The sequence below is a fragment of the Apteryx mantelli genome, chromosome 4 (genome assembly GCF_036417845.1).
Source record: "Apteryx mantelli isolate bAptMan1 chromosome 4, bAptMan1.hap1, whole genome shotgun sequence".
Taxonomy (NCBI): domain Eukaryota; kingdom Metazoa; phylum Chordata; class Aves; order Apterygiformes; family Apterygidae; genus Apteryx; species Apteryx mantelli.
In genome coordinates, this window is record NC_089981.1 from 47368952 (window position 1) to 47381242 (window position 12291).

Genomic DNA, 12291 nt, shown 5'->3' on the forward strand with positions numbered 1-12291 from the left:
TTTCAGCATCACAGCAGGAGCAATATTAGCATTAGTTCCTCCAAGATATCCATTAAAAATTCATTATTGTGAGGGATTTTAAGAAGCAGCTAAGAGATCAGATAAACAAATTTTTTTCAGGTCAAAGATGCATGATAACTGTGCAGACAGAAGATAGTTTGCCTATCTTTATTTCCATCTGAGGGAGTTAAGAGCATAAATAAAATACAGGTTGCTAATTCTTATAAAATTCCCAACTGTTTCTTTTAGTGCCCATTGAGTATGTGCACATCCATGTTCTGTCTTGTTACAAGACACCACCTCTGGCTCAGTAAGTCCCTGAGCTACATGCTGTTGTAGACCAGGAGAATATTTACAGAAAATAATCACTACATGCTCACTCTACTCTTATATTCGCCCTTCAGACACCCGCCTGTCGGTCACTGGCAGAGATAAGGTACTGGGCTGTATGGAGTTACAGTCTGGCTCAGTGCAGCTTTTCCTATACTCTTCCTGTAAATAAGTACTTTGACTCAACTGCTCAGTTAAAAACATATATGTTGTCCAAAGTGCAGGACTGAAGAACTTGTGTTTTATTCCTAAAACAAGATATGATCTGCAGACAAGCCTGCTTATGGCATTGGTGAGTAATAGGAACTGTGGTTCCAGCTTTGCTCTTCTCTCACTTTACTTCCCAGTGTGTTATCTAGTTTTATCACTATTTGCCATTCTAAATTGTGAATTAAGCCAAGGCAAGTGATATGTATGGGGAAAACAAGGTTGGCTCAAGCTAGATACCATATGGACAGCACGGATCCTACCTGCTTCTCACTGGCATCTTAGAGTATTGTGTGAAAAGGAGCTGTCTCGTGCCTACTACCTTATAAAAAGTCTACAGATGAAAGGAAAGGTGATACACTTCTCAACTTTCCATGACTTCCAAACAAGTCAGTATCTTCCTCCTCACTTACCATCAATATCCCCCACAAACTGATGGCTAAGGAGAACTGAAAGCAGAGTCATAATTGGCCTGTAAAAGCATAGTCATGACCACCACTGCTCTGCTCAGAATGGAGCCTGATAAAAACGGGTGGGAAGGCGCTCCAGAGCGACCTCCCTTGCAACTGCACTAGGATCACTGTGCTCTGTTAGGGCCTTTCCTGTCACAAATGCTGGGAGGCAGGGGCTGAGTTGCTGGTGCCCAGTAGCAACAGTTGGAGAGCTGCTAGCTCACCTTCGGGCAAAAAAAGCTGCTAATGCGTAAACCATGAGACTAATGTAATCTGAAAGGTAAAGATGTTGAAGATGAGCTGGTGTTATTCCAGTTAGCTAAGAATAAACGTATTTATTCTTGACTGGCACTATGCACAGCTGGCCAGCCAGAGACATGATCAAAAACTGCCTATTAGCCTCTGCAAGAGGCAAGAATGACTGAGCAGTCTCCTGCTAATCAACTGAAAAAAATGCACTGCCAGAATTCAGTGGAGAGACCTTGCTCACTGTGCTTCATCTAACCAGGCTGCACCAGCTCCTGGAGATATGATAGGATAGGCAATGAGCAAGCCACAGAGCTAAAAGGAAGGTGAACTGGGAAAGAGGATGAGAGACAAGGGAAACTTTCTGCCTTGGTTACTAAGCCCCTTTGCCCCCAAACCACTCTTGGAATTTGCCTATGCACAGAGGGACACCTCTGTTCTAACCAGCTGTCATTGCACAGCCTGGATTTGTGATTTTTTTTTTTTACCCTACCATAACAGTCATTGCTAGAAGGAGCCAGCATCACCAGACAGATTCAGAAAAGTTTATAAAACTACTCATTCTAAAGCCAAAGGTCTAAGAATATAGGAATTTAGGAACAAATATAAGGTCAGACAGACAAACCAAAAACCTGAGCTGAAGGCATGCTTTGCTGGCCAAAGATGAAATCAGACTCTTCGTACTGTGCTTTTCTGTACCACACATCAGTAGTATCCATTCCTGAATGACGCAGAGGACATGAAGTGTGTGTTCAAAGCAAACCTTCTCCTGCCAACCCACGTCTTTAGACTGTACATGCAGCTAATCACTATGCATGAAGCTTGTGCCACAGCACTTCTCTCCTCAGAGAGGAATCAGACAGAGTCTAATACAGACATCTCAGCATACAGCCTGATTACGTGTGAAGGCAGTGTGTAATTTAGAAAACTTTTCTATCCTTGCACTTAGCACTCAGGGGCTTAAGCGGTGGCATCTCTGACTTGTTACACAACTCTACATTTTCTGTCATTTCCCATTCTCTTCAACTATCAATTCTCCTCTGCTATGGTAGGTTGGCAGTGCAACATTCAGGTGTGGGACAAGGACAAAGTGCTTCTGAGCTAGTTCAGGCTTAAACCCAATGATTTACCTTTTCAGTCTCCTTGTTTTGCAGGATTTAACCAGTAAACACCAGTTTAGAGCCTAAACAACAGAAGAAAGCCTTAGAAATAATATCTCTTCAAAACAAACACCACCTACCTTAACCAGCAGACTGTATGCTTGGAAGTCAGATGTGTGAAAACAATTAATGGTTTAGCTTTCCCAAAGGGCTGAGCTGTTCTGCCCTGCTGTGTAAGGGGCACTGTAAGATAGTGGTTGTATTAAACAGGTTCCCCTTCACTCTGCCCCTCCTTGGCCTTACTCTGTTAAATGCATCTCAGAAGAGTATGAGTAAAACCAGCAAGAACTCTAGAGCACCACATGCTACACAGTTACCCTAAAAGTTTCGGCTTAATGCTTACCAACATAGCACAGGAAGTTACTGCTGAATACCAGAGTACTTACAAAAATGAAGTTCATCCCAACTAATGTCCATTAAAAGAAAAGGAAAGTCTATTTCTCACCACATCATGCAGCTTGCCATGACTCGGAAAACTTCCTGCCCCTTCCACGCCAGAAGCTGGGAGGAAAGCAACACCCTGAGGCAAGCAGCACATTTTCTTCACTGTTCAGAGGGACTCCATCACCTCCACCAACTATTTTTTCAGTACTGAATTTGTTTTCTCCTTCATTGGTTACTTTCAAAACACACACTCAGAGAAGCCTGGATTATTTTCATCTTCCCTACTGCTTCCAATTTGAACAGCAGCTTCATTTTCATCTTCACAGAGTCTGCTAAGAAAGCAGGTACAAATGTAGCTCCTATTTATTTACTTCCCTGTCAGTGCATGAGCATCATTAGTAAGTCAGCAGGACTGTACAAAGCTCTAGGGAATACAGCAGCCTTTGCAAGTTGGTCGCTGCTGGCACAGCATGCATTTTTGGTTTCTTAGGTCAGAAAGAACAGCCTGTGTTGGTTATTATTTCCATCCAAATGTGGTTGGATGGAAGGTCTATTTCTTTTTCACCTGAGCAGATTAAAAAGGATTCCTTTCATTAGGTATCATATTCTGAATCAGTGTAGCAATGCCATTGTTCTCTACAGCTAAGCAGAGGCACTGGTTCAGTGGAACACGTTTGATGGACAGAGACAGAAATACAACTGTCTGAAGATCTGGGAATCCAGCAGGTAGAAGGAGGAAGCAGAACATTGCTGATGTCGAAACATCACCCATCTGAAGGAACTTGAATGGAGAAAGTAAGTGAAATAGAAAGAAGTTCAAGTTTGCCCTTCCAGACACACACGTTCCCTGGAAGAATCTTTTCTTTTATACTGGTGTAACACTCAAGTCATCTGACAAAGACAGCCCAGAGTCCCTCTCTCTTGATGTTTTCTCTGGTTTAGAAAAAGGCTTCTCATCTCTACACAGACTGGAGCTCCTTAGTACAGCAGCTCTGGCCCCTGCCAAAGCTGATGGCTGGTGGTCAGTACTATAGCACAGATCATCATATGCGTAATTTACATTGCCGCAGGGGAAAGTCTGGAGTTTCACCAGTTCAATCCCACCGATATCCAGGTGAGGGCAGTTGCTTCGACTCGGAGATGCTGGAGATGCCCGAGAACTAGGAGAAGAACTGCAATTCCCATCAAAGCCTGAATCTTCTCGCTCTGGAGTTGCTTTGAGCTTGGAGCTGGGGCTGGAGCGACAGATGTTGTCCAGCACCCATGATCCATAGGTTGGGTTCCAAAGGTTTTTGGTTTTGTTCTTCAGTCTGTGAGTTGGTGGATTGCTGAGCTCCAGCTTCTGGTTTGAGCTCTGCTGAAACCAGGACCCGCTGTTGAAATCACTGAGGCAGGGCAGGCTGGGGCCTCGAGCAGTCCAGTTGCCCAGGTTCTCCACCAGCAGCTCTTGTGGACATTCTCCAAGTTTATGCCCAGCATGCTGGGAGTCAAGTGTTTTAGGAGTCGTCTGAGGTGTGAGAGAAGGGCTCACCAACAGGGGTACTATCCCACTGGAAATGCTTGGGCGCATGACTCTGCTCCCTTCATCCTCTGGTGCTGGGCCACACTCAACGGGCAGCTCAGTGTTGATCACATCAGGGTCCTGAAAAAGAGAGGATTGCACAAGAGCCTGTTACACCCTGAGCACCTGTCACACATGCATTGTCAGAAAAACACCTATGAGAGTAAAATGCTTTCGGCAGTGGCTAACATCAAGTTTGGACAATACTGCAGTTTGTACAAGCTGCTGCATGCCATCTAGAGAATGCATTCTCTTAGAACTTGCAAAAATGATCTCTTATTTTTGGGCTTCCTTTGAACAGAGGCTATATGTTATTGAAATCAGTGGCTAAGCAGGGGCTCTCTCTCAGGCAAGTTGGATCCAGCTGTAAAATGCTACCAGATGGTGAACTCACTGTGCGATATCTCGCTCCCTCCTCCATATCAGTTCAGCTGTGGCTTTCAAGAAACACTATGCAAGGTCAGAATATGGGCCTTGAAAGGGATGACAAATTCTTAAAACCTTTCCATCACAAAATGAAGGGCATTTTGTTACTGAACAAGCTGAGAGCTGGAAGCAGCTGCTTGCACAGGAACAGTACAACCTCATTTTGTTTGGGCAGAAGATGGGAGAGCTAGGATGGATACATGGAAACACAAATGAAAAGACCAGTTGAGCCAAGACCACCACTGCAACTGGGAATGTAACTAGATCAGTCTGTCAGGAATCACAGAATCACAGAATGGCTGAGGTTGGAAGGGACCTCTGGAGATCATCTAGTCCAACCCCCCTGCTCAAGCAGGGTCACCTAGAGCACGTTGCACAGCATCGCGTCCAGGCGGGTTTTGAATATCTCCAGAGAAGGAGACTCCACAACCTCTTTGGGCAACCTGTTCCAGTGCTCTGATCTTAATATTCTTGTTTTGGCACTAATGCTGGTACCTTTTAACAGTTGGGATTCCATGGATTATCATCCACCTGGATCCCAAAGGCCAATACCTGTGTGCAATATTTGATTCTTTCTAGGATGGTGGAGAAGTTTGGCCGATACTCTGGGCTGTGTTGCCAGCATTGTGTCATGATCCGGTACCTTGAAATCAAAACAAAAAAGTATCAGTTAAGAAAGATAATTATGAAAAATTGCTTCAGTATGAAAAGATTATGGCTTTAAAAGGTCTGCACTCAGCACCAGGCCCTAAAGAGGAGAGCAAAAGTGGACATGTCATTTCTGCATCTTCAGATCCTGAGTCATGAGCGGACCACAGCAAATTCTATGGTGCTTAAAATCTGTGTACAAATGGCAGTGGCTCAACAGAGGTTCCATAATACCTGGGGAATAGTTGGGGCAATCACCATTCCCTGACTGCACTGATGACACAGTCTCTCAACTGGAGCTGGGATGCACATGCACAGACTCTAATTTATCTGGAAACTGCTATCAGTGGGGAAACACTGGTGACTCCTGGCACAAAAGGGCTTTAGAACATCCATAACTGGGTTATCTATTGTTAATTCTTTATATATTTATTGATGCTGACAGTTGCCAGATTACCAGTTCTAGAACCGGAAGCCCCCATTTTACACACAAAGCAAGTAGGAAGTTATTATAGCATTTCTTTGTTCTCCTAGTTACATTCAGGAAAGATCATCACTGGGGGGTAAGCTAGTTAAGTCTTCCACTCTTGCTTCTCTGGGCAGAAACATCCAAAAAGGGTACGAAATTGTGATGTTTACATCTTAAGCTTGTGTTAAGCTTTCAGAAAACTATAAGTTAATTGGGTAATTTCTGCTGGCTAAATGGAGGTGTCTAGTTACCTCTGCCTAACCTTTTTGACATTCACTATCCCTTGGCTTGTGGGAGTGATGAAATACTTACACAGGCCCTGGACAGTTCTTTGGTGGATCCATTCTTCCTCCACTGGTGACAAATTCCAGCACTTCCTGGTTGGTTTTGCAAGGGTAGGGCATGTAGCCTAGAGAGAAAATCTCCCAAAGCAGCACACCGAAGGACCTGTGTCAGAAACCAGTCAACAATGCCAATTTGGTATCATTTGTGCTCCACAAATCTGGCATGAAGCTGTTTAGGTAACACCACAGCAACAGCCCTAGCTAGCTGGCTAGTGAAGCTCTAGGCCAACCCCAGGAATGGGCAGTTAGCATGATTATGAGTCAACTGATATTAAAAAAAAAAAGAAAAAAATCAATCAAAACCCTTGCTCAAGCTTCAAAAGCAGCTTTGCAGAGGTTTCAAAATATTTGAATAGCTCTGAAGTTGGTCTCTCTGCTGCATTCAGAGCACCTTTGAAATGTACTTCCTTTCTATGTATGGTCTGATCAAAAAGAAGAACCATTGGATCTCGCATGGAGATTCCTATCTTACTTTGACAGACTCAAGATGTTTGAATAAGTGTTTGAAAACAGGATACTCAAGAATAAAAACAAGTCAGAGACCTTCAGTGAAACTGAAAGGCAGTACATTTATCTTTTGTCTTGATATGGTTGCTCTCCATTTTCATATGTCATCTGCAGGTCTGTTAAGCACTACCACTGACAATAACTGACAATTTCAACCCAGGGAAGTTAAGGGGAGTTCTGCCAGGACTTCTGTAGGGTCAGAATTTTAAGAGTCACTGTCTGATAGAAAGGTTGAAGAAATTTCCAGTACACACACATTACTCAATAGCCCATTACAGGAACAGTAGGACTTTCCTTCAAAATCTTTAGGACTGGCTACTCCCAGCTGTGCTCTGATATGCTGTCTCTTGTCTTCTGGCATCACTAACAACTTTAGGAAACTGGGTCAGTGTGGCATGTAGGGGAATGTCTCAATACAGTACACTGAAGAATCTCTGGTATAGGGAGCGAGGTGGTCTTGAGCAACTGGGAAGCTTCTGTTCCCCAGCTCATTTTCATGAATACATTACTGTTGAGGGGGTGCTTATTTTAAAGAAAGAACAGGTTACATGAGGAATGGATATATAAATACTGTTTCCTCAGCAACCAGCAAGGACTTCTGCTTAAATCTACTGTCATTTTGTATACAACAGAAAAAATGATCCAAAGGAGTAATCCTGGGCAGTATAGAGAGCGTCATTTACAGAATATCTAAGCAGGGCTTGTCACCAATAGAAACTGAGCGGCAGATACTGATGGTTGAGGGAAATGTCTGATGGTGATTTTATGTATTTTTCTGGATTTTAAACTGAGACTTGCTGGGAATCTAAACTGCCCTCTCTTTACATTTGTAATTACCCTTAGATGACACTCTGCATTTATGTATGGCTATTTTTATGCCCTCCATTTACATTAGATTTTTTAATTCTCACTCAGAATTCTTCAGCTATGCTTCTAAGTGAATGTAGAGGAACAGTTTCTTTTTTTTTCTTTCTTTCTTTTTTTTCTTTTTTTTTTTTTTAAGGACATGGGGAAGTTCTGATGTCTTTAAAGGTTCCTGCTGAGCTGACATTTTTTCATGAGCAGCAGATTTCTTGACCCTCATCCCTGAATAGCAAAGGTGATGAAAAGACATTTGTTACCAGGTGTCAGTCTTGGAGGTGAAAATCCCCTCTAGAAAAGCTTCTGGTGGCATCCACTTGACAGGAAGCATGGCTCTTCCTCCTTTGCGATAGTAACTTGCTCTGGGAAAGATAAAATGCATGGAGAACGTCACACACCCTGAAAGGGCTCAGATGTGTAAAAGTTCATACCACTGCATCAAATGGAGAGTGGATGCAGCAGGGGGGGCCAAATGGGAAACAGGCATCAACACAAGTGCATCTGAGAAGTATTTTATACCCTGTTCGCAACTGGGATGGAGACTAAGGGCGTTCAGACAAGACTTTGCTGATGCTTGGCACAGGGCATTGATGCAGCAAGTCTTCTTGACATCCTGATTTAGAAGTAGGGATTTTTTTTCAAATTTAAGATTATTTGTGGTCATCTAGCTAATAAATTTATCTATGCTTGGTTTAGTGTCTGCACATGTTTGCAGTGTTCTCTAGGGCCCAATCTGGAATAAACACAGTTGAAGTGTATTGGCTAGTAGGCACAAATGTGTTAATTCACTGTCTATTAACTCCAGTTAATTAACTGGTAATCAAATTCAGATACAAAATGGACAGTTCCACTGATTCTTGCTCAGATTCTGCCAAACAGTTCATATTGTTCAGACTGATACATGATTTACTGAGTTATTCACAGGACAGAAATATCCTTTCACTTACCTGTAAATATCCCTGGCCATCCCAAAGTCACCAATTTTTGCTATTCGTCCTGCCCCAGTGCAGGTCAAAAGGCAATTCCTGGCAGCTATGTCCCTAAAAAAAAAAAAAAAAAAAAGAATTCTAATTCTAAACTCTTAAGTAGCTAAAAAAAAAAAGAGAAAGAATATTAGACCCTGTCCTACAAGTCTTAGTTACCTTTACACAAATGAGGAGCAGATAGTAATTAAAAACAAAAACTAATGCTAGCTACATTACCATTTTTATTAACCACAATTAATAAAGTGCATTTATATTGCACTTTTTACCCAGTGATCTCCAAGCATTCCCCACTACCTTCTCCTTTCACAAAGGCAGAAAACAGGGGCAATGTCAGACCTGGGACAGATCCAACCTCTCTTGCTTCAACCACGTTATGACACAGATTTCTTTTTTGCTCTCTTTTGTTAAGGAGTGTTTTTAATTGTATCTCAGCAGTGTCTCTGTCAGTGACAAATGTGATGCTATTGGGCAGACCTAGTAAACTTCTTGAAAAGTCAACGTAGGGCCAAATTCAGCAATTTGTTGCTTTGTTGCTTCTGGCTATCTCTTGTGGAACTAAACAAAGCTACATATGGGAGCAACCATTTGCTGGATGCAGGTTTAGCTTGTGACAAATGGCGGTGGTGACTGCATGACCAAGATTGAAGGGTTTGCATTTATTTTAAATGCGTTCTGAAAAGGAACTCATTAAAAAATCATAGCACTGTAGGAGCCCTGGTGACTGCCAAGAAAAATGAGCTTCTTAAACAACTCATATGTTTCTTTCTACTGCCAGCCTTGAAAATTCCCTCAGGATTTGTAAGTCAAGCTCAGCTTTCTCTTCCTTCATCGTCTGTGACTCCTAGGCGACAAGACCTGCCCTTAGTGACACCTCTGCAACCTCACTGTGCTGCCTTGCCCTCTCGGATACCTGTTACCTGTACTGATAACCAACCTCCCTGGCTTCCACATACACACACTCGGATACAGATTTCACTAACAGATACTAATACAGGGCCTTAACAAAATTCTTTCCATACTGATTTACTGAATTGTTGGCTAAAGCAAAATGAGCCCACTGCCAGGTTGCTTGTACTAGAGATCTAACAGTGAAAGGGCTGAGCCAGAGTGTTTTTCACAGAGACATGCTATTGTTAAAGTAAAGCATCTTCCATTTCTCTTCTGAAATGGAGACTGGTCTTGAGCAATAGCAGTTGGCCTGTTCACATAAATGTTAGAAGTTGTGTGATGACTGTTGGGCTCAGTGCTATATGATAAGAAAATCAGGGAACTTTTACTTGACAGGAGAAATGAAAACTGGTTTTAAAAAACACCTGTGGAAGAATTTTCTGTTAATTTCTATTGGGCTTCTTGCCGCACAAGCAAAATTTGTCCCTTATCATAAATTCAGTAGATTGGGGTGGGGGTGAGGGAATGATGGAGGATATTACTATCACATTCTGGATTTTTTGAAAATAATGCTGTAGTGATTAAGTCTGATGTTTCCAATTCTCATGTGCTCTCATGTACTTATTAGGAGATCCAAGAGATAAAATTTGCTGCATACTCTTACTGCTCTTCTTTACTACAGAAGTCTCTAATCATCTTTTCAAATGAATGTATTTATTGTCCCACATAAAGCAGAATAAACACTGAACATTTCATTTTCTGATATTGTAACAGGTCTGTTGATAACTCTGGTCTATTTGTGTTTCCTTTTGTGAAGAGATATACTTGTCAATGGGACAATAATTTTGTTCTTCCTTCTCCAGTCAGCTCCAATCATTCTTGAATGAGTTCATTCCTGGATGAAGATACACCCTGAAGCGATCCTCCTTAGTCCAGTGGTGACATCTATCTAGAGCTGAGGCCATATATTCTCTGGACACTTGCCCTGGTCTTACAACTCTCAGGAGGCAGGGATAGCCCCCTCTGCCCAGCAGCCTTTACTTGGAAATCTGTAAGAAGGATAGCTTGATCTCCCAAAGAAATACATCAAAATAATGCACTCTGAAGATGCTTTTGCTATAAGGGGCAGATCTCCTGATCTGTTGCTGTGTGCTGCTGCTGCTGAATATGAGGTCCCTGACAAAAACTGACTGCCCAGAATGAAGTGTGTGCTAGAGCCACTGGAGATACATAACCTGCTTTACCAGAAAACTACGAAGAGTGAGAGCCTGCCTAGGAAGTAGAACAGCTTGGGAGAGAGGTAGCTTTGGGCTCCTTAGACGCGGCAGCTCCGATGCTCTCCTTGCATGCTAGCAAGTAGCAAAATTTTATGCCCCTAGACAACATGCAAGCCTCTTGCAATTCTCTGAGGGTGAGGAGACTCTACCACAACTTTTCTACTCTTGGGATAGGAAGCCTGTCCCAGTGAAAGAGCAGTTAAACTTAACTGCTAATTCATGCCCTAATTCTGGCCTTGGTACAGTGAAGGCACTCCTGTGTGACCTCACTGACCATGTAAGTATTGACCTTGCACAATTCCTACCAGCAAATGAGTTCCTGTAACCAGCTTCATCATCCAGTGGTTGTGTGGGAAGGGAAAGAGACAAAGTTCTCTAAGCCATCCTCAGTCAAAATATATATAATTTTGGAGTTTAGCAGAGCTAAGAACAACAATGGGTGATGGTATTGAAAGAATGACTGTTCATGAAAAATCTTATCTAATTCTGACAAGATCTGTTATCCCAATAGATGCTGTGGCTATGTGTGCAGGGGGAAGTTAGGAAAACCCCTCCTGAGGTCATGCTCAAAGCAAAGATGCGATTTGCCTTAAGTTGTCATGAAGATAGGGATGCTCTGTTCTCAAAAGCATCTTGACTCTCAGTCCCTTTCAATTTAGGATTTATAAAACTGCAACAGATCATCTCTGCCTTTCCAACGTACACTGCCTTTGTCACACTCCATGGATTTTAGCAAAGATGATGGATTTACAACTATGCCATCACAGGAACAGCTAGAGAAAGAAATGGACTCAAACTTCCCTCTAGTTTACAAACTTCCTGGAGCTCCTGTTTTCCGCTGGGCAGACCGCCATGCAGTGCTTTCCCATACGCACAGCACACACTGCCCTTTGCATCCAGCCAGCTTCACTGGTTCACATGCGATGAAGGGAGGAAGAGAGGCCTCTTGCTGTGACCTGTTCAGCTCTGTACCCAGACACACAATCCTTTTTCATTGCACTTTTCCTTCCCTTAGTTTTCTTCACTTAGTTACTACTAACCATCACCTATTGAAGGTTCTGAATCTTTATCTGCCGAACTTTACATTTACTATCTTCTTATATACCCATTTTAGTCTGTGTGGAAGAACTGGGGCAACAAGGAGAGGATGAGACTTGACTGAGGCCACATCCCAAGCCTGTGGCAGATGTGGCAAAAGACTGCACATCCTTCACTTGCTGCCTCTGATGTTATAATCACAAAGCCATAACATATCCCATATTCAATCTCACAGCTTTTTGCTCCAATTGCTACTTGCCGCTTGTTTCCCTTGGTTCTTCCAGTCTCTACCCATTCTTGCCTAGTTTTGCCTCTTCGTTCTGTGCGATGTCATGTGTATGTACATGTGCTTGAGCGTGTGGGTGCATCTGCTGTCTGCTTGCATAACTACAGGCTGTATGTAGGTTTAGTCAGAGCCTATGCGTCCCTCCTGGATGCAGGCCTCTCCTTTCCTTTACAGTCAAGAGCTGAGCTCAGCATGGACTTTTATACTCAGGAAGGAATTCA

General features: G+C 42.8%; 2 protein-coding genes across 3 annotated transcripts in view; one reads left to right on the plus strand and one right to left on the minus strand.

Moving 5' to 3' along the window:
• ITPKA (inositol-trisphosphate 3-kinase A) overlaps positions 1-10224 on the plus strand; it is a 52485-nt gene extending 42261 nt beyond the window's left edge. Inside the window, exon 8 of one of the 2 annotated variants that reach the window (XR_010884154.1) lies at positions 9357-10224. The gene's annotated coding sequence lies outside the window, so the exon portion shown is untranslated. Of the gene's footprint in view, positions 1-554; positions 574-9356 lie in introns of those variants that run through there. The other variant, XR_010884155.1, reaches the window with a different exon arrangement.
• Positions 3607-12291, minus strand: part of LTK (leukocyte receptor tyrosine kinase) — a 55678-nt gene continuing 46993 nt past the window's right edge. Inside the window, exons 25-29 of the mRNA XM_013959407.2 lie at positions 8543-8635; positions 7856-7957; positions 6196-6330; positions 5319-5409; positions 3607-4421 (exon numbers count right to left, since the gene is read on the minus strand). Coding sequence (XP_013814861.2) covers positions 3645-4421; positions 5319-5409; positions 6196-6330; positions 7856-7957; positions 8543-8635 — 1198 coding nt within the window. The 3' untranslated portion in view covers positions 3607-3644. The remainder of the gene's footprint in view (positions 4422-5318; positions 5410-6195; positions 6331-7855; positions 7958-8542; positions 8636-12291) is intronic.